Source organism: Lichenostomus cassidix, chromosome 2 (assembly GCF_008360975.1).
Source record: "Lichenostomus cassidix isolate B80296 chromosome 2, HeHo_3.0, whole genome shotgun sequence".
In the NCBI taxonomy this organism is placed as follows: Eukaryota; Metazoa; Chordata; class Aves; order Passeriformes; family Meliphagidae; genus Lichenostomus; species Lichenostomus cassidix.
In genome coordinates, this window is record NC_139482.1 from 54,273,218 (window position 1) to 54,299,850 (window position 26,633).

General features: G+C 40.7%; 1 protein-coding gene across 1 annotated transcript; it reads left to right on the plus strand.

Annotated features, from left to right (window-relative positions):
- Positions 1-2,342: 2,342 nt before the first annotated feature.
- TARP (TCR gamma alternate reading frame protein) lies at positions 2,343-25,300 on the plus strand. The gene is made up of 6 exons (XM_085051603.1): positions 2,343-3,181; positions 3,301-3,615; positions 16,386-16,430; positions 21,719-22,009; positions 23,401-23,457; positions 24,186-25,300. Exons 1-6 carry the CDS (start codon positions 3,139-3,141, stop codon positions 24,317-24,319), a joined length of 885 nt encoding a protein of 294 aa, XP_084907729.1. The 5' UTR covers positions 2,343-3,138; the 3' UTR covers positions 24,320-25,300.
- Positions 25,301-26,633: the final 1,333 nt, after the last annotated feature.

Sequence of the window (26,633 nt, forward strand, 5' to 3'; positions counted from 1 at the left end):
AGTCCTAGCAAGCAGAGTAACATTTCTTCATCCCCTCAGTATTTTCTCTTGAAAAAAGAAGACAGGAATATTAAAGGAGTGAAGACCAGGTGATCTTGCCCATCCTCCTTCATATTTTCCTTTTACTTTCCTTTGCATTTCAGTAACTAAAGATTCCTACAACAAAACAGCCCAGAAAACATAATTTTATTGTCACAGTTCCTCACTATATGTGTCCAAGACAAAAATTGAAATCCTCAGCCATGAGCTGTATTCCAGAAAAGCAGAGACTCTCAGAGCCTTTGGGTTTTAGTGTACTGAGTTTTAAAAATCAGATTCTACAATCAAAGACTGGTTCCAGGAAAGCTGACATTTTCCTGACAGCTATATCAGAACACTGAGATATTTTTGGTCTTAAATTTTCTGAATTAGAGTGCATATGTTCAGTATCCTTTGAGGTATTCCTCTAATGCATCTGGACCTTAAAAAAGTGAGCACAAATACCTCCATAGTGATGAGTTTATAGTTCCACAGTCTCTGAACACTGTTTTTGCTAATGGTTCTATGTGATTTGAGCATATAACATCTTGCTATGGATGTTTCTGTCCTGCTCAACTATTTGAAAAATAGACTGTAGTACATGTGACCTCAGATGTTAACTTCAGTCAGCTTGCCTTTTGTCTTTGTATTGTTCGATCTGCGAATTTCTCACAACCAGTCTAGGAGGTTTCTGGAGTGAGTTGGCAGCAACTTCCTGACGTGGGTGATTGAGCAGCCAACAAGGGAAAATGCTCTGCTGGACCTTGTTGTGAATGGGAAGGTCAAGGCAGCACTAACCATGAGCCAGTGGTGTTCAGACTCCTGAGAGAGGGCAGCAGGGAAAAAGGTAGGACCTCAACCCTGGACTTCAGGAGAGCAGACTTTAAAGTTCTTCAGAGATCTCCTTGGAAGCTTCACATTGGGTGGAACCCAGGAGAGAAGTGTCCAGGAATGCTAATAGATATTCAAGAATCTCCTCCAAGTTCAAGAAAGGTCCAGTCTGACAATTAGAAAACCAAGCAAAAACAGCAGGAGTCCCTCATGAATGAGCAAAAAGCTGCTGACTTAACTTAGGCATAAAAATGAAGTATAAAAGAGGCGGAATCAGGGGCAGGTGGTCCAGGAGGAGTATGGACCTGCTGTTCAACCATGCGGGGATGGGCTTAGGAAAGCAAAAACCCAGCTAGAATTGAATTTGGAAAATGATGTAAAGGGGAACAAGAAAGGATTCTACAAATACAGCAGCAGCAAAAGAAAGACTAAGGAAAGCTGCTGTATAGGGCAGGGAAACTGGTGATGGATGACATGGAAAAACCTGAGGTACTCAGTATTTCCTTTGCCTCAGCATTCCCTAGTAAGAATGGTCTTCAGGTATCCCATGCCCTTGAGACCAGATGAAAAGTTTGGAGCAAGGAAGACAGCCTTTGGTGGAGGAGGATCAGGCTAGTGAGCACTTAAATTGAACACACATAAGTCCATGGTACCTGATGAAATCTGGGAAGGTGATGAAGCCACTAATCTTGGAAACCATCTACAGACACTGGAAGGTGAAGAAGGTGATCGGGATTAGTCAGCTTTGATGTACAAGGGGGAGGTTATTTAGATAGCTTTAGATAACGAAGCTCTTTACAAAATGGATTTTGGCCATTTCATCAGTGACAAGTCTATTTCATGATAATTTGAACCTGGAACGGTATTTTGTAAAACAATACTCTGGCCCCCGAATGTGTCTTCTTGGCATAGACACTATCATGTTTGGCCAGTAATTATTCCTAATTGGAGACTTACTCTGTTAGAAAGCTTATGGTACAAAACCTAGACAGTGTTAGGTTTAGGGATTTAATCACATAAATTAGGGATTTAATCACATGAGATCCAATCAGTGACACATTCCTTTACCCTTCATCTGGGATCAGGTGCCTGACAGATTTCTGCTTTGTGATCAGAAGAATAGCAATTTACTGTTACTGTTTCATACATGGTAGTTTTTGGCAACAGGGGCTTGGTTTCAGGTCCTCAACATACAATAGCCAATGCAGTTTCCACTCTGATTAGCTATAGTTGCCCATTCAGAAGACTGCTGGGATAAGTGATCTCTTCCTTGGCTCTCTCTCCCTTCACCTTAGGGTGGCCTGACAGAAAATTAAACAGGCTTTCCCATAGTTATTTACTGGGAGGAGAGGGGTCCTTTCCATTGCCACTGCACAGAGGCAGTTGTCTCTCCTTGCCTGATTCTCATTAGAGCTCTGCATTCACATGCACCTTTCCAAACCACTTAGCAACATTTGATTACCACGAGCATGCTGCATGTGGTCAATTGCCAGCAGGAGGGAGAATGAAGCAACTCATCTTCACTCCCAGCAAGCCACAGCCCAGGCTCATCAGTCACAGGGGAGTCCCCCACAACATCAGACCTGCTCATCAAGATGTCTCTCTGCAATGGCTCTTGACAACAGCTGTTCTCTTTTATTTTCCAGCCATTTTTCCAAGAAGTGTTTGCATTTCAGCTGAGCTATGAAACTGAAATCCTGCGGCAGTGCATTTCCTTCCGCTCCCTAAACCAAAGAGGAGGCAAGTCCCCCCAGGGGAGCTTCCGCAGTTGCCACAGGTTGGTGGCCTTCAGTTGCTTTGGTGCAGGGCAGTACCAACACAGGGGCACCCTAGGCAATTCTGCACCCTGCAGCTAGGTGACTAAGCTCAAGCAGCAAAAAGCAGTCCCCATCTGCTCTGACACCGTGCACCTGTTCGCACCCCTCAGGTGAGGTACGTGCTCACTGCCCTCCAGGCTGAAACCTTCATTCCACCATACAAAGCTGGACCTGCTCTTACTTCCAACATTTTCTCAAACACTCTGACTAGAGTTTTATAGGGCCACAATCTTTGGATTTATCAATGTTTCCCGTATTTACTTGAAAAACAAACAGGACTACAGCCTTTTTACCAAGTTTAGTATTTGGCAGCCTGGAGAGGGTTTCCTAAAAAAACACCCCATCTTCTTGCACACAGAAGATCTATCGCTGAAAACCATTCAAGGGAGCCACCTCCTCCTTTCACACAACACAGTCCCCATCCGGAGTCCCTTTCATTCTCCTCAATGAGAGCAAACTGTGACAAGGAAACATGCTGCTGCTGTTAGTGCTTGTGGCCACAGTCTCTTGGTCTTGTAAGTACTTCCTTATTTTCCTGCCTTTCCTCACAGGCACCCATGGCTTTGCTAACAGGCATCTTTCCAAACCCCTGAATTCCAGCTAATGACATAATTTCTCCTTTTCTCTTTCCTAGATGGATTTGCACAGGAAATTCCCTTGCAGAGTCCTGTATCTATCACAAAGTTCCAAAAAAGTGCACGGATGACATGTGAAATTCAAACATTAATGACAAATTTTGATGGCATCGTCATACACTGGTATCAGCAGAAGGAGGGTAAAGCTCCAGAGAGACTTCTGTTCTTTTCAGGAGGAAAAGTAACTGTCGAAAGTGGCTTTCAAGCGAACAGGTACATGGTTGAAAGAGTTTCTGTCATGAAGCGGTGTGTTCTTACAATAAAAGATGTAATTCCAGATGATGCTGCCACTTACTATTGTGCCTACTGGGATCCTCACTGTGACAGACACTTAAAGATCATCAAGGCAAAAAACCCCACCTGCAATGTCTGAACCACGAAGTTGTAACTGTGCCACTCCATCAGTTTTCTCACTCCATCTGAGTGAGCTGCTGAAAGGCCCAAACTTTTTCTGCTACTCCAAAGAGAGGGTAACGCTGCATAAATGTCCTTCTCAAAGTCTGCATTATCATTAGCACTCCTGTTTTCAACACACATCTACTATTTTAAGGGCAAAGAAAGTCTTCACTGCCTTAAGACTTAGCACATAAATACTGGACACTCACCTGCTCCTTTGGAGCTGTTTGCACAGCCATGGCAGAATTCTGGTGGTCTTTAGGGAAACAGAGAAGTAGTTATCTTCTAGCCCAACCACTTTTCTCCCATAGGAAAGAGTAGGCAGAAAAGAAATACAATGTACTGAAGGAAGTACCTTGCTGGTGGGAATTGTATGCTTGCCACTGCGAACACTTTTGGAAAAGTTTCTCCCTGTGATCTTCCCTGCTATAAATGTAAGCAACTGTAAGCCGTTGGAAAAACTGTAAGCCCTGTCCACCCTAATGCAGATATCACAAAGTCTCACACAGACCAATTTAAATTAGAGATTTACAGTGTCTTATCTACCACAGCTGATTATGTGCTGCTTTTAACCATCCTTTTCCTCCAATTCACGTTAAGACAAATAGAATTGTCATGGTTTAGAAATGGTATTCCCCAATTTAATGCTTCCACTGAATCACTCCAAACCTTGTACTGCTTCCTCACTCCCACTTCCCCTTCCCACTCCCTCCTGCAGCAAGCTAGAGAGGAGAGCTGACGGCACAAAAGGAAAAGATGAGGGTTTGGCATACTAACAATTTACTGGATACAGCAATGAGATAAGAAAAGGAACAGTTACAGCAACAATACTAATAACAGGGCACACAGAAGAGGCAAATGATTCATACGCGAGAACTCACCACACCAAGCCACATAAAACGCTAACCACTGCCACACTACTCTGACCAAAAGAGACCCCCTTTTCCCTTGCCCCAGTTGTGACATGAGGTGGTGTAGAACAGAGATGCCCCTCCTAACTACTGCAAAAATTAACCCTTTCTTGGCTGAAATCAGGACATTATCCATTCCTTATTCTATATATAATAGATATCATAGATATCATATATCTATATATCAATATATCAATAGATATCATATTCCTTATTCTATATATCATAGAATAGATATGCGCATCTATCATACCCAGATCCTACACCTTCGAGTTATATACATTTATACGCATATCTATATATACTATACACATATCTATATATATATACAAAAGCATGAGCATAATTTCTATAGTCAAATCAATGGCCATCCCTCCAAGATGTCTGTTGAGTTCATTTAGTCCATGACTGTGGGTTCTATCTGTCCTAGGTGTCTTCCAGGGGTGGAAGGCTGGTGTGCTGTTGGGTGGTTGCAAGCTGTATCAGGAGCTCATGACTGGTGTATCTGGAGCAGTCCATACTCGCTGTCCATGGTTGGTTATGGCATACAGTGGTAGTGCCATTCAGCAACCAATATTAAACAATTCAACATTACAGACTGTTTTTACCCAAAAATCAAATCCCCTTGAGGAACAAATTGCATTTCCCCCATTTCTCTGCATTACCGATGATGTGTAGCCAGTTCTTTCAGCAAAAATAATCCCATGGATGTCTTTGTCTTTGCTTGAGGCAGGACTAATCCAAACTGTCTTCCCTAATACATATTCCTTATATGCACCATGGGGACTTTAACTCCTTCTCTGTTACATGAAGGTTTTGATTGAGCATGGTCAGCTTGATTGGAGAGAGCCTCTAGAGTTATTTAACTAGGTGGCCTCTGCTAAACATAAATCCCAATGTTTGAAGGTCCAATCACCTATTGCTGTTAATATGGTTTTTAATAGCCCATTTTGCCATTCAATATTCCCAGAGGCTGGTGCATGAGAGAGAATATGATACACTCACTCCATACCATGCTCTCTGGCTCAGGTATCTACGAGGCCATTTTTAAAATGAGTTCCATTGTCTGACTCAATACTTTCTGGGATGCCATGCTGCCATAGGACTTTCTTTTCAAGGCTCAAGATGGTGGTCTGGCAAGTGGTGTGAGGTACAGGGTACATCTCCAGCCATCCAGTGGTTGCTTCGGCAATCGTGAGCACAATGGCCTGTTAGCACCCACCTTGGTGCATTTGCAGGATGTGATACAATCAATCTCCCAGGCCTCCCCATTTTTATATTTTGACCATGGTTGAAATATAACCATACCACAAAGGCTTTACCCTCTTGGCCTGGTTGATTGCAGCACATGTTTCCCAGTTGTGGATAATCTGGAACATAATGTCCATGATTAGGTCCACCCTTTGATCAAGCACTGTCATGGTTTGACCCTGGCCAAATTCCAGGCACCTATGACATCTGGTCTCTCTGCTCTCCCCTGCAACAGCTGTACAGAGGAGAGGGAGAAAAAAGTTAACACACACACACACAGGGCTCATGAGCTGAGATAAGAAACTGGGGGAAAGATGCACTAAAGGCAATATGAGCTGAAGACTTAAAATTGCAAAGTGATTTATTGCTAACCTAACCCTAATCAGAGTCAGATAATGAGAAGTAAAAATCAGCTCTTAAGACACTGCTGCTCCACTTACCCCCACTCCCTCCTTCTAAACCAGCAGCACAGAGGGATAGGGTATGGGGGTTGGTCAGTCCATCACTGCGACTTTTCTTCCACTGCTCAGGGAGAGGAATCATCCTCTGTGTAGCCATGGGTCCTTCCCATGAGAGACAGTCCTCTGCGAAATTCTTTGGTGTGGGTCCAAATGTCATAAGCAGCAGCCCACCTAAATCTACTGCAACATGAGCCCCTCATCCGCAGGGTGCAGACCTCCAAGCTGAGGCCAGGGTATTCCATTTTGGGAGCAAGGCCTTTCTCTCCACTGGGACTCTCACTGGATCACAGCTTCCTCCAGGCATCCACCTGCTCTGGCATGGGCACCTCCCCACAGACTGTGGGTGGATATCTGCACCCCTCATGAACCCCATGGGCTGCAGGGGGACAGCCTGTTTCACCATGGTCACCACGGCCAGCAGAGGACTCTAGGCTCCAGTGACTGGAGCACCTTCTCCCCTACTGTCTCCACTCACCTTGGCATTTCCATGTTGTTTTCCCCTCACATATGCTCACCTCCTCCTCCTTCTCTGGCTAAAACGAAGTGTGCACTCACATTGTTTTGATTTCTTCTTAAATATGTTATCACAGAGGCGAAAGTAACATCTCTAATTGGCCCTGGCTTGGCCAGCAGCACGTCCATCATCTTCAGAGCCATCAGATATTGGCTCTGCTGGACATGGTAAAAACTTTCAGAACCTTAACACAGTACACACAGGAGCCATCTTTGTGTCCCCACTCCACCCACTAGCAAAAACTGGGCTAAGCCACACCAAGACAAGCACCCATCTGTATGTTGCACCTCTTCCCTGATGACCTGAGGTGTCATGGGCCCACTGAGCCAGACGTAATTAATCCTTGCCAGTCCAGATCCATCTAAGACACTTCAATTTTGGCAGCCTGTTCCACCTGCCTGTTGTTGTGGCAAACTCTTGGGCACCTGTGCATCTACAAGATTTACTTCTATAACCAGCTTATCTACCAGCCAGTGATGTCTTGTCACAGTTCAGCAACCCAGATACATTTACCTCTGCACTGTGGGAATCAATGGCACGTCTGCCTAGGCCTGTCTCAGGCTCACAAACACTGACCATGTTACAGACAACTTCATACCTGTGAGAACCTTACCATAAATACCTTACCAGAAGCAAGAAGTAAAAATAAAGTATGGACAACAACCTGTACCCATGAGAACCTCAGCGTGGACAGAAGCAAGAATCAAAACAAAGTTTGGCCAACAGCTCGTCTGTTTTTCAAGACAGAAAAACATGAAGAAATTTTGCACTTGCAATAGAGAGGCTGTTTTTCACAGAAGTTGTGTACTAGGAATAACTGACCAGCAGTAGTGTATGACAGGTTTGAGGAGCCAGTGACTGTGTGGCACGAATGTTAGAAAATAGTATAAAAAAGACTGTAGCAATAAAGCTCACTCTATCTTCACCTTCCTTCCTGGCTTGGAGTTATGTTTTTGCGTCGCGTGTCCGTCTCTACTGCGACGCTGCACTACCAATTCTCTTTTTCCATGTCTCCATCCACGCCCATGGACCATTTGCTACCATGCATGAGTCAGTGTAGAGGTAGAGCACTGGCCATTTCTCTCATTCAGTGAGTTCTAAACCCAGCTAAACAGCTTTCAGCTCTGCGAACAGAGTTATACACTTGATACACCTTATCCCTCAATAGCTTCTGCAACTGTTTTGGATTAATGATAAAACTCACCATGTAGGACTCCATACAGCAGCTTTCCATTTTCAGTGTACCCCTACAATATGGCAGGACCCACCAGTAAAGAGAATATACTGCTTTTCATTTTCTGGTAGTTGATTATATGGTTGAGCCTCCTCTTCCTCTTCTCTTTAAAATTTCTTTGCTGTGTTACCCCACACAATAATGTCACCAATGTATTGTAAGTATTCTGCAGCCTCATCCTTTTCCAATGCAGTCTGATCAGTCCATGGCAAATAGTGGGGCTGTGTTTCCACCCCTGAGGCAGTCTGTTCCAGGAGTACTGGACAACCCTCCAGGTGAAAGTAAACTGTGGCCTGCACACTGCTGCTAAAGGAATGGAGAAAAACATATTTGCAATGTCCATAGTGGCACCACTTTGCTGCCTTGGACTCCAGTTCATATTGAAGTTCCAGCATGTCCATCACAGCAGCACTCAGTCATGCTGTGACTTCATTCAGGCCATGATAGTCCACTGTCAGTCTGCAATCTCCACTGGACTTATGCACTGGCCATATGGGGCTATTAAAGTGTGAGCAAGTCTTACTGACCACTCCCTGGCTCTCCAGTTCACAAATGGTGTCATGGATGGGGGTCACAGAGTCCCAGTTGGTTACTGTTGATGATGTGGTATTGTTGATGATGCACTGTTGTGGTAGTGATTGGTGCCAGCTGTTCTTTGACCCTACGCAGTCCCACAGCAGAAGGGCCCTCTGAGATATCAGGCAAGGTGTTTATCTGTCTAATTTCCTCTGTCTCCACTGCAGCTATCCCAAAATTAACAATGTCCTTTTAAATCTTTGAAATACCCTCTCCTGAGTTAATCTATGCCAAGGATACACAGGGCCTCTGGGCCAATCAGAATGGGGTGGGTTTTGCCTTTTGTTCCCAGTCAGGCTCACCTCAGCTTCCAGTACTGTCAGCTGTTGGGACACCCCTGTCACCCCAGAAACAGAGATAGATTCAGCCCCTACAGATCTTCATGGCATCGGGGTACATTATGTGCCAGTGTCAACTAAAACCTTATACTCTTGTGGGTCTGATGTGCCAGGCCATCAGAGCCACCCAGTCCAATAGATCCATTTGTCCCTTTCCTCCACCTGGCTGGAGGCAGAGCCCCTCTAGTTCTGGTCACAGTACTAGTTGCTCTGTTCTTACAAACATGAGGTTCACAAGAGGAGGTCCCTTCAAGAGCATCAGAAGTAACATCAGCTCTCCTATTTTGTCTGAGGACTTGTCCACTGTAAACTGGAGGGGCATTTATCCTTGAAGAATTTCCTGCAGCAGTTGTTCTGGGTACAGAGGAAAAAAAAGAGGGGTGAAATTTTAACGCTGTTTAATTCCATGTCACTCACATCATGGCAGGAGTGCAGTTTCCGCAGGAAATGCTGAGCCGTCAGAAGCTGGAAGCAGCCAGTCTTACCTCAGCCATGGGAAAGGATAAACTGTTTCCTGAAACACATGGCCATTGGTAACTCAAAAGGGGAAAATACTGCTACTGCCACCGCTGTTTGCTACTGTTGCTGTTAATTCTGCAGCTGCCAACAGCCCCAGTGGAAGATGCAGTACACACCAGGACCACCACTGGGACCATCACTGCCCTGGGGGAAGGGAGACCTCTGCACTAGGACCATCGTTGCAACCAATGGAGCCAGCGTTTTTCAGCAGCATAGCTGCTGTTCAGACTAACTAGCTTCCCAGGTGCTGTGTAGCCCAGTGCATGGGAGGAGGGGCCAGGTCCCACTTTCATCTTTTATTGTGATAATGGCTGCAAGTTCCCCACACCCCTTTCTTAACGACTGTACTTGTCACCTATTGTCCTGCCTTCCCTATTCCACATAGTCCTAGCCACGCCCACAGTTTTCCCTATTGGTTCCTGTACCCTAACCCCACGTGGCCCTGGCCACTCCCTCGGGTTTCCCCTATTGGTTCCTGTACTCCTAACTCCGCCCCTGTACCTCCCCTGTACCCAGAGGTCACTGGGCCTGTGTGCTGTCCCTGCCCCTCTCTGTTTCCCTATAAAACCCCTTACCCTCCGCTATCTTGCTGTCTATGCTCTACGTGTGTCTATGTTCCACATGTGCTGAGCATGTGAGGCCTTCGCCCTCAAGGCATCTCTGCCTCGGGGAGGTCGTTGGCCTCTGCTGCACCATGCGAATAAACATCTTCCATGGACACAACTCATAGACCCTCCTCGCCTCCTTTATCACCGCCGGTTGTGGAAGCAGACGAACCAGAGCTAGCCTTATGGCTCCCCGGCCGGTGAGAGTGCAGTGTCCAGCCCTGGGACAGAGGGTTTGGAGCACTGAGGCGCTGAACCGGGCTGGGTAGAGAAGCTCTAGGGTAAAGTCTGCTGCAACATCCTCTAAACCGCAACAATCTTTGTCTCCGTTTGTGCAGGGCCTTGGTTGGTGAACAACTTTCTGCATGTAAATCACCTTTGTTTTGCATACTTATAGTTACTGTTAATTTTTCTAATTTCATTCATGTTTTTTCTCAAGTAAATTTTTCTTAACTCAGAATCTCTGCTTTTAGTCTCCCTCTAACTGGGAGCAGGTTGGGGTGGAAGTGAGAAGGTTAAATGGGGTTTAATTTTCCAGCTGTTTTTTTAAATCAGCACACTCATGTACTTGTGCTGCTAGAGCAGAGGTGCTTCCTCATGTCCTCTCCATGGTCACACAGGTAAAACCACAGGTTACCTCATGGTGTGTTCCCATCTCCCGAGCAGCAGGGTGCATGCTCCCAATAGCAGAGACTCTGTTCCATACTGGCAGGGGCATAAGACATTTCCTCTCGAATATGCTTGAATCTTTTGAGTCTGTTCAGTCTTGAGCAGTCTTTCCACAGCTGAGGTATAGGTCTGTGGAGAGGAAAAAAGGATGAGAACATATTGTCAGAGTTGGGTGATCACCTGAAGCAAAGTTCCTTCTCCTTCTTTCATTGACATCAATGAAAAGGAAGCCAAAGGGTTGGTGTACGATGATGGTGAGCTCCATACAAGCTTCTGTCACACATGGATTGTGTACACTGGACAGGGGACTGCTGGTTACTTGAATCCCTACAGAGTACTTCCAGCACAGCTAATTCACTCAGGTACTGGATACCTTTTTCCATGGCATTCCACTGACTTGGGCACCTATTAGATCATCCTTGAGAGAATGAAAAAAATCCTTTCCCTCACACTTGACAGGAATTACCTCCAGAGGCTGACAGTTTCTGTCTTCTTCCCAATCTCCTTGTCAATGCCCAGATGCCGGGACAGAGATCTCAGCTGCTTGGCTTCACTACTTTCATACTGTGGGCCACAATTTCCCATCATCAGAATAGCCAGGTCACCAGGGGCTCTTCTGACTGGTGGCTGGAATCTTCTTGCATATCTCACAGCTCACCTGGTAGGTAGGGATTAGGTGTTTATCTCTGGCCTTGCCTCTTCCTCCGGTTGTGAGGGCCCCATTCTTCTTCATTCCTCACTAAGCAAACTGATTTTCTCTTGGATTTCTTCTTCTGTATGGGCACAACTTGTACCAACATCAATTGTTCCTCTCATTCAGCTGCAGTTTGAGTGGCCACAGTGCTTGTTGGTCTGTTTTCCTCCTCTTCCCCCAAGAGTGCCATCTAGTATCAAACTGTGTCCAGTAAAGAGTAGCCAGGGTACACGGCAGTAAGTTGCACCTCTGTTAAGAGTCCTGTAGATGTTTAGGGATGAACTTCCAAAACATTGGAGAAGAATAGTCCTTCAAAAGCTGGCCCATTTTCTCCTACATTCTATGACACTCATGACTATCCACCCTCAGGTTAGATCTCTGAATAACTTCTCTATAAATCTCTGTCCTGACTCTAAACATGATGTGGGCAACACTGAGGAGACCTGGCAGACTTAGCAACAAGAGTATGCTTTCCTTAACATCTAAGGGAAATTCAAAATTCTCAAAAGCTGTTTTAACAGGTCTGAAACAGGAAAAGGAGGTGAAAGTCTTGGGAAAATCATCCTCTCCTGTTCCTTCCACAAACTGGGTATGATTATTAATAACTCCCAGAGATTGTGCCCAAGGCAAGAGTAGGAGAACAACACTGAATACAACTCCCAAATGACCCTCATTGTCCTTGATGTTGTCATGACATGAGCTGATATTCCTCAGTACATCAACAAAGCAACCCTGATCCTGCTCCCTGCTCTGAAAAAGAGCACTGCAAGGAGCACATACAGGAATATATACAGGGTTAGATACCACAACCACGTGAACAGATCAAGCAACATTGTAACCAGTGGTTCCATACCTAATACAATAAATGCCTAGATCAAATTTGTTTTCAACCAGCTCTTGACAGATCTATTGTTATCTCAGTATTTCATACCCAATTTGGACACCAAATAAGGCTGTCATGGTTTAGGAGTGGTACTCTCCAGTGACGTGCTCCCACTGAAACTTTTCAAACCATGTTATGCTCGGTTGCTCCTCCCCTTTCCTTGCAGAGGGCTGGAGAGGAGAACTGGAGGCACAAAATGCAAAAATCACAGGTTGAGATAAGAATAATTTACTGGAAACAGCAATGAGATAAGAAAGCAAACAACAGCAACAATGTTAATAATGAAGTATGCACCATACAATTCCCAAGTTAACATAACGACGAGAGGGAACTCACGGCAGTCTCAATATGAGATATAGAGTAAGCTCCGTTTTATTTCACCAAACGAGAGAGTTATATACTGTTACAGATGCTACTAATTATAGCTACACACACATCTGCAGTCTGTTCTCACACATTCAGGGATCCTCCTGTTGACTCCCTTATCCTTTTCTCATAACACTTCTGACTCCCTATTCTTTCTCATGACATTCTTCCCACAGCTCAGAAACACAGCTGTGGTTCCTAGGTGTTAGTTTCTCATAACAGCTTGTTAGGATTTTACTGAGGCCTGAGTATGCTGAGGCTTTGTTCAGGCCTGTTTAGTTAGCATAAGTTTTGCTGGAAAACTGCGTTTTCCAACACCAAGTGAATGCTTGGAACTGACAGTAGCTGACTTCTCCCTCTGGCTCAGAGCCAGCATTACTCAACTGCTCAATCTGCCACACGTACTTGACCAGAAAGAACCCCTTCTCCCCAGGAAGAGACTCCCTTCCCCCACACCCAGCAATAAGATGAGGTGGTGTAGAATAACCTGCGTGTCCTAGCCATGCACTCTCCTGTCTACCGCAAAAATTAATTCTGTCTGGCTGGAACTCAGGTAGGACATTTCCTTCTCTGCATGTCTAAGGGTACAGCAGGAAAAGCACCAGTCAGCATCATTCTCCGTCTACATCACTCCTGCCCTTGATATGGGGTTTTGATTAGGATGTTTCTGTCCAGAAGACTTCAAATTAGAAGCCTTCTACTTCAGTAGACCACTGGGGTTTTTTACACTTACTTCAGCTGAAAGATTTTCACCCTCTAGTTCCTCCCTCTAGCTGCAAATAGTAATTTCTCAACATAATTTTGCAGGCAGCATGCTACAAGAGATCCCAGAAGTATTCTAACTCAGTTTATTTTAAATGCCAAACTAAGCATGCAGACTGTTTGATTGACAATAGTGGTAACTCCTCTGATGTTATCTTTGGCTGTTTTATAAGAGAACTCTACCCAAGAAAAAGCCTCCTCCCACCAGCTAGTATATAAAAAGCTGACAGTGAGCTGCTGTAGCAAAGCCTGGAGTGATTCCAAGAGATGAGCAAACAATAACCATGTACTTTGGGCAAGAAAATGAAACCTGCAGCACACAGACATCTTCACAATGCTTGCTTTTGGTGTTGGCTCTCCCTCTTTTCCCTCTTCTGTGTTTAGAGAATGAAAAATTAACTCCATGCTAGTAATACTTGATGTCATGTAATTGCAAGTGTACACTGTTGGTAAAGAGCAAGATTTTCGCCTGAAGGTATGTGGTTTTTTACATGAAGAACTCCGTGTTCTTATTTGTTGTCTAAAATCAAAGACAAACCCTCATCTAATTCTAAGACATTAAGTGGAGGGGTTAGCTAATAAATTTGTAATGCTTGAGGAAAGAGATTTTCTCTGAAGGACATTAGCTATCAGCTGAACATCCAGATGCACATCTGAAATTCCTGACGACCTCCCAGCACCTAAGGACCAGGTCTTCATGCAGACTCCCAGGAATGATTGGGGAAAATTGGGATTGTCTTCATCAATGATACATCAGGACAGCAGGCTAGATTATTGCAAAGTCAAAACTTAGTGTGGAGCACCTGGATCAAATACTTTGGCACGGGAACAAAGCTAATTGTCTCTAGTAAGTACCATTATCAATTAACTGATTTTCACACAATCATTCGGGTTCTCAGATAAGAAAGAAAGACTGTAAGGAAAATTAATTTCTCCCTGATAAATAATATTTTGTTTGTGAACTGTGCCCAGTTGGGCAGGTAGATGATCAATAAATATATTAACCTCGTGAATAGAGATTACTTCTAGAACAAATGCTTAATATTTATAAAGGATGGGGGAATGGAAAAATGAAGAGGGGTAAAAAATTTAAATATTGGGATGGTGTCATCCTGTTCTAGGAAACAAAAGTGAACTGCTTGAAAGTTAACTTCCAGAACAGCAAGTGAGAAATGAAAAAGTTTCTTATTGACAGAAGTGGTCTGGTCTAAATTGACTGGGAAGAAAAACCTCAATGAGTATAACAAATTTCTACTTCCCAATTGAAAGTAACTGGTCTATTTTTGCATTTATATTATTTTTAATTGTGGTGAAGCCATGCAATCAATAGGATAAATGCTGTTTTCAGTATAAAGCATACAGCAATGCTGACAGTATGTTGGTCAGAAGCTACATGACATTATCCAGGTGGCTATAATTAAGTCAAATCAAGCCAAGTACAGTTACAGAGAAATTTAAAATGTTTTCTATCCATGCCGCTGACCGAAAATTTTCAGAACTTTTTTACTCGCTACAAAAATTGAAGTATTTCTATAAATGGCATTTTAGTCAATGTTGAAAATTCAGCTGTTGCACCCAGATTTATCACCAGCCTCTAAATCAGAGAGAGTTCTTCTGTAGCCTATGCAAGAAAAGTGCAGTGCAGAAGATATTGCTAAGCATTACCAGACTGTGGAATGCTGATGTCAAAGTATTTGGAAATGGAACTGAACTTAGAGTTTCAAGTAAGTACAAAAGGTAAAACTTGACTACTTCTGAAATGCTTTTCAATACAGTCAGACATTGGCTGGCATGAAGTGCTCTGCCATTTTAATTCTCTTTAATTCTAACTGCTCTGAATGCTTTGCAGGATCTCCTCCTTAAACAGCACTTCCATTTGCCAAACACAATGTAATTGTTTTGTATTTATGCATGAAATGGGGGAAACACAATAGGTAGCACAGACCTATAACTTACCTCATTAAGATTTTCTGTGTAAAAATGAATTTAAACATGGCAAAGAAAGCATTTGGAGAACAGAAAGATGTCTTTTGTCTCTAAGTATGCACATTTGACTTTTGTCATATTCCTATTTCATTCTGAAATTAATATGTCCAACCTCTATGTTGCACATATTCTTTGAAAAGCAAAACATTTTTCTTTAGGACTGTATCTGACTATATTAAATGAAAGAATTATCTGAGATATGCCCAGAACAGCAAGTTGCACCTTTTAAGACAGGCACAGTTGAAATACTGCTCTCTCTTCCTAGCTTTGCAGAAACTGCTTATTATCAGTTATTACTACTATTCAAAATATTTTACTTCTGGTAAACCCTAGATGCTGTGATATTTGCCTGTAATTTGGCTCAGCTAAGCATCTGAGATGAAAGCAGTCTGCCTAATTTTGACCCGCTGGAAATTATGTATCTTGTCAGGGGGAGTTTTGATTCCAATTGATGCAGATTTGTTTCATACTACTAATAACAAAAATATTGGTCAATAGTCTCATGTTCCTCAGATCTCTCCAAAATGCTCACCATTTCTAGGTCTGATCTTATGGGGGTGTACAGGGAACAAATTACTTTGCCAACATCTGATCAAATTGATCTTCTGGTGATGCTGCCTGTTTCCAGAGAGCAGAGATGGAGCCAAGGTGCTCCATCTACACTGTCCACCTAAATTTTCAGAAGACTCAAATTAGTTGAGATTAATCCTGTCCATTTAACAACATATACGTTCTCAAAAAAATCCACATTTTTCCCATTTTTTAAAAACTTTAGTGTACTTTAGGTGACTTCTCCTTTTTTTTTCCTAGGGTCTTAAAACTAGAGCAAATCTGATTTTCTTTAAAGAGTACTATTTACCCATGTAAACACAACTAAGATGCAATGATATTGTAAAGGCTTTATTCACTGTGATTGGTTATTACAACAAGGTGTTTGGCTCAGGTACAAAACTTGTTGTCTCAGGTAAGTTGTATCTTATACTCATACAATAAGCTATAGGAGCTTGGAGTGGTCATATAGATGAGTTTTATACTGTCTCATGGGACACTCAGCCCACTTAGAGCCTCAGTCGGCACCATTCTTTGCGCAGGATTTTCCTTCCCAGCTTGCCATTCCTACATTAAGCCTCGTGGTATTTGTAATGCAGTGGTTTAGGATCACAAACATGTCTAAAAAGCCACTATTTCAAGCCACTGTTAATCATAGTTCTCCTAAAAGTCTGGTGGAAAATGGTCTGTAATAGTTTTCAGAGACCTCATTCTTTCCTCCAGGTGTAGTGAAGGAATTAGCAGGGAATCAAGCAGCTGAGAATTAAGCATAAAACAAAGAAAACCTCTTTTTAATGGAGATACAAAGAGAGTATGCAATGGTCATTTTTGAATTAGGCTAATAAAAGTGAAATAACTTGTTAATAATTATTTTGTCACATACACAGCACTGTAGAAACAAATCATACCTCCAAAAGTTCTTCTCATTGCTTAGTAACTGCTTTAGAAATTTATTATTTATTATTATTATGCTATATTAATTATGGTGAATTACTGATTAATAATTGCTTAATGAAGAAGTGATCCTTTTTTTGCACACACATTTATTTTAATGGAAAGTGAAAGACAATTTTTTTTTTCCCCACTACATGTGCTCTAAATGCCATAATCCTGAAGTGAACAACTATACAAATACAAGGCAGAGAAACTATTGCTACCAACAATTTTAAGCCTGGTTAATACATAAACCTATATTATTAATACATCAAGCAAAGATTCGTTTTAATGATTTATGCCAGAAGTACTAAGTAAATCATACCTATAATTCAACAGAAATATCTGTGGCATGATAAGTGTGTTGTTTTTAGTGAAAACCCTTACCTACCTTATCAGGGAGTTGCCATGCTTTTCCAACCTACAGTTCAATAGCAATTATTTTCAAGCATCACTCTAATTCTGTAGGATTTTGTCTTTATGAGGCCAAGGCTTTTGACTCATTAATAGAGTAAAAGGGCTGTAGTTACTTCACATTTAAGAACTAAGATCATTAAGAAATGGAGAAAACTAGGACTTAGGATAAGGTTCTTTGTGAATAGCAGCATTAATTGAGATTGAATCCAAATATTCTACATTCATGTGGCCAAATCAATAGAATCTTATATTCATATTACAGTTGTTAAATCTGGTACTTTTCCAGCCCAAAATTGTAGAATCATAGAACAGCCTGGGTTGAAAGAGACCTTAAAGATCATCTAGTTCCCACCCCAGTGCTGTGGCTAGGGACACTCTCCACTAGATGAGGTTGCTCACAGATCCATCCAACCTGGCCTTAAACACTTACAGAGATAGGGCATCCACAACTTTACTGGACTCTCTGTTCCAATGTTTTGCCCCCCTCACAACAAAGAACTTCTTCCTAAGATCTAATCTAACCCTACTCTTTTCCAGTGTTAAGCCGTTCCCCTTTGTCCTGTAACGATGTGCTCTTGTAAAAAATTGTCTCTCCATCTTTCTTGTAGGCTCCCTTCAGGTACTGGAAGGCAGCAATTAGGTGACCTCAAAGCCTTCTCTTTTCCAGGCTGAGCAATCCCAATTCTCTCAGCTTTTTCTAATAGGAGAGTGCTCCCATCCGCTCTGATCAACTTGTTGGCCTCCTCTGGACTTGTTTGAACAGGTCAATATCCTTCCTGATCTGGGGATCCCAGAGCTGGATTCAGCACTGCAGGTGGGATCTCACCAGAGGGAAGAAGAGGGGCAGAATCCCCTCCCTCACCCTGCTGGCCATGCTGCTTTTGATGCAGTCCAGGACACATTTGTCTTTCTGGGCTATGAGTGCACATTGCTGGCTCATGTCCAGCCTCTCATCCACCAGCATCCCCAGGTTCTTCTCAGCAGGGCTGCTCTTGATCTGCTCATCCCCCAGCCTGAGGCTGATACCAGGGGTTGCCCCAACCCAAGTGCAGCAGCACCTTGCACTTGGTCTTGTTAAACCTCATAAAATTCCCATGAGCCCACTTCTTGAGCTTGCCCAGGTCCCTCTGGATGTCATTTCATTCTTCAGATAGCAGTTTCTGTAAAGGAACGTACCAGTGTGCAAGGGTATTTGGTATTTGGTTCTGGCGCAAAACTCATCATCTCCAGCAAGTGTTTTCACTGTCTTACTTTTTTTTAAGTTTTGTAATGGGAAAGCTTTGAAAAGAAGGCTGACAGCTCTTTAAGGTATATGGAAAGGCTCACCATAGGTCAGGACTATACTATATTCTTACCAGTTATAATCCCTGAAGTCGCTGTCAAACAGGACAAGAATGCTATTTATGAGCTGAGTGTGCTGAGTGCCCTCAGCTCCCACTGGCTTGAAGTGGAACAGAGGAGCTTTGAGTGTCAGTACAAAATTACTCCATTTTGTAGGATCATCCAAGTAGTGAGAATTAAAATTTCAGTTTAAGAACACAGTGACCATATTTATAAATCTTATTTATAAAGAAACTGTAGAGGACTTTAATTAAGGAAACTTTTGACAGCTAGTCTATATAAACATATATTTTGAACTTAATTTTTAATAGCTCATTGATTATGAATGTAACTCCAGGATTTTGTTTGAACAATGTTTTGCAGCGTCACTGCATTGTTATATGAGAGAAAAAAATGTTAGCCTAAGAAATATCTGTTCATACATATATATTACATGAAAAAGTAAGACCTATATACCTCTTAAAACCTGCCTTAGAAAACTGTTTAACAAGGTAAACCACAAAATTTTTCAATGTTTAACTAAATCAAGACTGACAGAGGAGTGCAAGTTCATTACTTTAAAATTCTTCAGAAAGAACCAGATAATTGGCCCAGAAAAGCCAATGTAAACTGTCTTGCTGACTTCAATGACTTTGCACATCAGCCTGAAAATTCATCAAACCCTGCAGCTAATTTTACAGGTTTTCATCCTTTTTTGTTTTGGAAACATGCATACAAAGATTTTTTTTTCTCACATACAAATATATGCATATATAAATATATAGATAGATACATATATATATGCAAAACTTAATTCTTTCAATTCTCCACAATCATCCATTTACCCATATATGTACGAGACACTTCAATGCATGCACACAGCTGCAATTATTCAAGAAATGTGTTTCCTTAGTATTATAGTGTGATTTAGGTGTTTAATTTAAGCTACATACCTAGGGTGTTCTTATGGTAAACAGAATGACATTGGCAATTCCAGAGGTGGAAATTATTCCATCTTTACAGAAGTCTCTAAAATAAGCAGGATGAATTAGCAGCTGGAAGAATCTCTCTTGCCTCTCTGTTTTGACTTGATAGTCTAAGAGAATAATGTCAAACTAAGCTATTATATGTACTGAAATTAGTCAAAACAGCTTACTAAATTTTGAAAAGCTAAAAGAAACCTCTCAAATAGTCATGAAGCTTTGCAGAGTGCAATGTCACTGGGACAAGAGCTACTTCATGGTCTTCTGGCTATATATAACTGTGGAACAAATAAATAATTTTAGAAATTATTTTAATCTTCCGTCTGTGGGAGGACTGATGCATAAAGAAGATAAAATTAACTCCTAAAGTTAGAGAACTATAAAGCTCTTTGCAATTTTATTTCTGGTACAACAGAACTCAGTCCACATTATCATTTTAATGACATCTCTAAAGTGAAGAAAATTATTTATATAAGGAAGGTAGACACTCTTTTGAAGGTAGACAGGTCATCTTCCTTTTTAAACACCAAGTCTGAAATACTTCAAAGAAACATTAAGTTTTTTAGTGAGAATGTAATGTAGAAGATTTCTCTACAACAGCCAGGTCATTTAAGAAAGGAGTAAGCTTTCTGGCAAAAATACATGTTTATAGCAATGTGTTTTCTCCCAGTGCATGAAAACTGCAGCACTCAGTCAGACCACAACTTAAACCCCATGCATATACTTGCTCAAATTCAGTGGCAGAGATTCACATAGGAATTAAAGAGAAAAAGTGGGACAAGGGAACATCTAAAATGTCTTTGCTGTCTTAAAAAATTAGTCTTAAGCTGTACTTTCAATGCGACAAAACTCAATTTGGAAAACTGTATCCAGCCTTCACTTGCAGTTAAGCACAGACAAAAATGATTGCCTGTGAGTACTGCCTATGAATTCACTGCAGAAGCTCACATTTACCTGAATCAGACTCTTAAATTTACTAACCACTTAAATAATATCAAAATTTCATCTCAGTGTGGAAAAAATCTGGATGATTTTGCCTCTTCCTAATAACATAAGGCTTAATCCAGAAAGGCAAATGAAATGGAGATTACCTAGAGTTAGGTTGTGGAAACAGCTCATTTTTAATTTAAACTATATTAATGTACGATCATACTGAGCATGTTTCCCAAAGAACAACACCTGCGTCAACCCTGTGATAGCTAGATATGCTGTTCAGATGCAAAAATGTTATCTAGCTATAGCATGTTCCTCTGCTTTAGTTTAGTTTTGGTTTTTCATTTTCAGACATGTTAATTCAATCATTTAAACGGATCTAGTACGGCAGAATGGCATAGCCAATGTTTGGTGGCCAGGGCATTTTGTGAGTCCATTTTCCAGTCTTGATAAAAAAATCTTCACCTGGCAAATACATGGAATGCCTTAAAAACAAAACAATTACAAAACATTGTTCCCCACCCCATAAAAATATCACAAAATTAATATTGGCTTTTAAAAAATTAATAGATATAGGAGATGTCCATTACAAAGCAGTGGGAACTTATACTGGGGACATAAGACTGCTAAGATTTTAAAGGTAGGTGGTCTACCTTTAATATTCTGCGGACAAAATCTTAATGTACTTGTTTTTACATAAATATTATAAAGCAATATTAAATTCCTCTTTTTGAATAAATGAAGCTCTTTCAAGAAATATTGCTATTACTTAATAATTGTCAGAGACTTGAATAGGCAAATACACTTTCTGACAGCAGTACTGCTTGGAAGGTTGTGGGATACAGGCTCTTGCGTAGCCACCTGACTCAAATTTTCTGACTCAGTTACAAGAGAGATTAACAGCTATTTATATCTTCAACAGTATTTCCATTTCTTAACATTTCTCAAAAGAGCATTTACATTTGTTACAAGCACACTAACATTTGTTAATAAGAAATTTATTTTGTTGCTCTTCAGAATTTGTATTTTTGGCTGTGTATTTATTTGCTGTACACTGTACACTACTGATCTTCCAACTCTCTGTTTTGGTAATTTCTTCCTCCAATAACCTGTCCAGAAAAAGGAAGTTCTCCACCGGCAAACTCTGAAATCCTGCAGGAAAAACATGGAAATCAGATAATGTATGTTTGCCTTATTGAGAAATTCTACCCAGAAGTTATTAGGGTGACATGGACTGATGAAGAAAAAGACATAACAGAAAATGTAGTAAAAGGAGACACTTGGCAGTCCACAAAAGAGGATGAATACTCAATTGCCAGTTGGCTAACTGTACCAGCAGAGAACAAAGACAAGAAATATTACTGCAAATATGAGCATGAAGAGAAAAAGGATTCACTGCCAACACAAGGTATATTCCATACGTTAAAAATGTAATTTCACATACTATTATAGATATAATTTTTCTTTACAATAAAATTTGAATAGCAATGCTTTCTATTACTGCTTCTGAAGACATCTGTTCTCCTAGGCACAACAGTTAAAATACACAACTGGAAAAACTACCAAAGTTTTCCCAGGAAAAGCAATCCAATCTATGTCACGGTCCTCAAATAAGCATCCCATTATGACAGAAAACTAATTGAACCTCATCAGGTGTAAACTAGCACAGCTCCAAAAGGTCTGCACCAAAACACGTCTGTAAACACTTTCCATCTCACAGAAGTTTCTGGAAACAGTATTAACTCCCATAGCTTACAGGTGTAATTCCCTCTGACACCCCCTGACTTTAGTCACAGCTATACAAAACTAAGGAGTTAAAAATGAGGATACTGAGCATGTACAACAAAGTTTAAATATATTACTTACCCATAGTCCAGAAGTAGTAAGATAATAGTGATATATAAAAATAAGATTCTGTTTTTAATTGTGGAGAGATTGACTATGCAAAGCCAAATCTGAAAGACAATGCAACTTTAAAGAAAAAGTAACTTATACTAAGTACAAATTGTTCAAATAATCTGTAAGAAAAGTGGTCTAAATTGGTTTATAATAATCTTCTCTCCATACCTTCCTCTGCTTAACTTCCTATAAATTAACCTAACTTCAATGAGTGAGAGCACAGCCATAAATAATAATTACATTTCAACCTTGAAAATATATTCTGACAAAAATATACTTTAAACTTATTTAGATGGAGGATGTATTTAGAGATGGAATATAATGTCTTTAATGTTTGCATCAATGCATCCAAACAACATAACCAACAACAAACTCAAATTTGCAACTTCAAGAACAAAGATTCCCAATAGGGAAAGTTTCAATCATACACTCCCCAGTATTATTCTTTGGTGTCGAACAACCACTAACATAGTAACTGAAGACTCTTCCAATGTAAATTATTCTGTTTCTAGTAACAGCAGGCAGTGAAGGCAAATAGACTTCAGATTCTTCAGTGACAAGGTCAGGTGGTCAAACTGGCTCTCATTCCAGATAAAAGAGATTTTGCCAAGGAACAGCTTATTGGGCAGATTCCTGAAGGGCAAAGACACATCTCCCACTTACGGCAACAAACACCCAGCCACTTCTTCAAGCATTTCTCCTCTTCAAATTCTCTCTGCAAATGAATCCTGCTTCTGAATATCTGCTTTGCAGACTGATCTTTAGCATATTTTTTTGTTATTTAATACAAACTTCCCACCTTACCAGCCTTGTTCCTATACAGCCCCTTTTTTCCACCTATTTCTCAACTCATGTTAGTTAAAGAAAAGCCTAACTGGGGCATTTAAACTCTCTTTCCAGCAGATTCTATGAAGACTACTCCTCAGGAAGAGGACTGCAAAACCGTTTTTATCAGAGGTAATTTAATGTATTAAAATGTGGGATAGTGATGCATGTCATGCAAGATATTGCTACATACACTTTTTACATCATGAAAATTATCTTTCTAAGTTGAACACAGGAAATATTTTAAGTCTGGGATCTGGTACCCAAAACCACTTCGGAGCTACTCTGAACTAACTTCTGTTGTGGATTATAAAGGGCTCTCCTACCTTTCTCAGGTAGCCTTATTAGGATGCTACAGATGCTGTTTGGGCTACTAGATTATTAGCCTGCATTAAGGCCACTTTTTTAAACATTTGGAGTAGTTAAATGATAAACACTTCAGATGATGCTACATCAGCCTATCAATTGCCCAGAACTTTGGACAAAGACATTTTTTTGGCTTGAATGGGATTTAGGAAGAATCATGAGCACTTATGTTCAAAAAATATTACACAAAAGGATTCAAACAAACATTGTAGTAAGTGGTGGAAGCACTACAATTATGATCTTGCCTTTACAGGGAATAATAACTCAGTGGCATTGAGAGTCAGTTTAGTGTGAAGAAACCCACTTGGTCTAGAAATTATTAGCAGTACAAACCACTCAAAGGACAGTCAGATATTGTATGTGTTTATGCTGTGCCATTGTGTCAGTGTAATTGCAGCAGTAAACTGACTATATTGTTCCATTTCTGCTCATCTTCTAGGAGGCTATACAATATTGGCATTAAACAAGACTTTTCTCTTTTATATTTGTTACAGATCAGTTAATGCACAGGACAGCATATCTAGTATACATCATCCTTCTTCTGAAGAGCTCCCTGTACTATCTTATCATACTTTTCTTCATCTACAAAATTTGGGCTTCAACCAAGCACCAAGGAAAGAAAGCATAAATGCTGGTTTAAGTTACAAATTGATCTTCAATTTACTTTGGCATATGCTTACCCATATAGACTCCCCTGATCTCAGTGTTAGATATAATAGCAAAAAATGTATCTCAAAATATTTTTCTGGCATTAGTGCAATAGGGCTCATTTTGCTTTACTGCTGGTGTTTTTATATAAGTCTGGTTTTGCTTATTTTTTCTGAATATTGAAAAAAGATAGGCAGTGGAAATAATGCATTTTAATACAAAGTCCATACTGTGAAATGAAGAAGGTAGCCATGTTAAAAGTAGCTATGCATGCAGAAGCTTAGGGGTGTAACAGGGCTTTTGACATATAAAGTACAAATGTGTTTTGTCATCACATTCAAGGCTTAATTAGGAGCCTTCCTGTGCAGTGAATTCCCAGGTGTTTGTTAATTTTTACTTTCAGTGATTTTTTGCAACTCTCATGTATCCAACAAATCAGGAATTTATTATTCTGAAGTGGTGTGCTTTAAGAGACAATTAAATGAAACTTTAGCAAGTGAGCAAAAGAATTTTGAATGAAGAAGTCAGATGGCTATAAAAGCAATTCTGCGGTGCACACATGCAGAAACTGAAAAAATCTACAAGCGCTGTGACACAGTCTGAAAATCTGCACATTGTAATTTAAAAAAAACAGAAAACAATCACAATGACCATGAACATCACCTTGTTTAAAGACACCTTTTTAAATTGAGAAAAACCTCAAATGTGAAGCCCTAATAAAGTATTTTCATAATAGAAGAAAAATTCTCAGAGACTTTGAACTCTTAATCTCCAAGTTCCACAAATCAGTTCCTTTCAAATTTATGTAGAAAAATAAGAAGTAGACATATTGGGATAAATCACTTGCTCGGTTTTGGGCAAAACACTGTTATAGGTTTGGAGATAAGCACCTGCAGCATTTACACTTGCTGTGTCTGTAATTATGACGGCAATAAAAGCTTTTCTCCAGCTGTCTCTATGAGACCTGTGTTTGTTCTCTAGCATTTCCACAGCCTGTACAAAGATGTCTAAAAAACCTTATTAATTTCTCTGTTCATATAAATTTCTCAGGAAATCAAAGATCCTTAAAACATCATTTTTCTGCTTTTCAATGTGTTAAACAGGAACACTCTTACATAGAATAATAAATGCTAGTTTGTCACATCTCTTCTGTTGTAAAACAGAAAGTTAAGCTTTGTAAAACAGAGCTAAGCCAAGCTAAGGGGAAATATTGTTACAACAGGACTGCCTCCTAGAGCTCATGCTATCACAAGGGAAGGAAAACATACTGAGGCGAATTCTAACAATGACAGATATTTTACTAATGGCATACCTTACATGCTAATTTAAAATCTGAATATTGAAGCCAAAGCAACTACTTACTGCCTTCAATGTCATGCAGCTCTTCAATGTGAAGAAAGACGTGATTTCTACTCTTCAGGCAAACTCTGTTTGAGAAATACCTGGGATCCTATGCTATTATTTATGGTTTGGTTCCAATCGAGGTGAAATAAAACAGCTACAATGGTATTTTTGTAATGCAGTAACTCTAGATTTCAATAGCATCATGGATTTTACATGGATATTACATGGATCCCCCCTACCTTTATCTCTGCTAGACAAAGGCTTGATTGTGTCAAGCAACCAAGATCTCTCAGTAATATGATCCCCCAATCCACTCTTTGTGTCTCCTGCACAAAACTGAAAGATGTTGTCCATGCGGTTCAGAAAAGCAGAGCGAAAACACAACAAATCCCTTGACTACATGCAACCCTAAACCATCATCTCTCAGCTTCAGGGATTTTTCAAATGCTTGGTTGCAGGTTTTACATCTTGCAACAGCTCACATGCCCCTGAAGTTCATTTATACAAACATATACTGTTCCAACTAAGTTTTTAATCCTTATTTATTTAACTCAAATAAGAAGACAAGTGGATTTTTAAGGCTTCTGGGTGTTGGGGCATTTGTTTGCAGGAAGGCTTGGTTATTTAGTGGAAAAACCCTATAAACTGAACCAGTTACAACTGGTTCACAGGAGGTGGGCTGTGATGAGAATGGATGATTAGTTGAGGACAGTTAGACCACAGCCTTTTACCACAGTAGGCTTCTAAACCATTTCCTTCCAATACAAATACAAAGTTAAAAAACCACATGCCTAAGTTACTTGTGAATACCGTGATGAAACTCACTGTTTGCTACACGTGTTGGTCTAACTCATGCTTATGACACATAGGGACTATTGCTACCACACTAACTCAGGTGCTGCAGTGTGTCTGCAGGACTTGCTGTCCTAGGTGCAGGACAGAGTTTGATG

Coding starts and splice junctions, on each gene's coding strand:
- TARP (XM_085051603.1), top strand. CDS start 3,139: ATGCTGCTGCTGTTAGTGCTTGTGGCCACAGTCTCTTGGTCTT. Junction 16,431..21,718: donor TACAAAACTTGTTGTCTCAG/GTAAGTTGTATC, acceptor TAACCTGTCCAG/AAAAAGGAAGTTCTCCACCG. Junction 22,010..23,400: donor GGATTCACTGCCAACACAAG/GTATATTCCATA, acceptor CTCTCTTTCCAG/CAGATTCTATGAAGACTACT.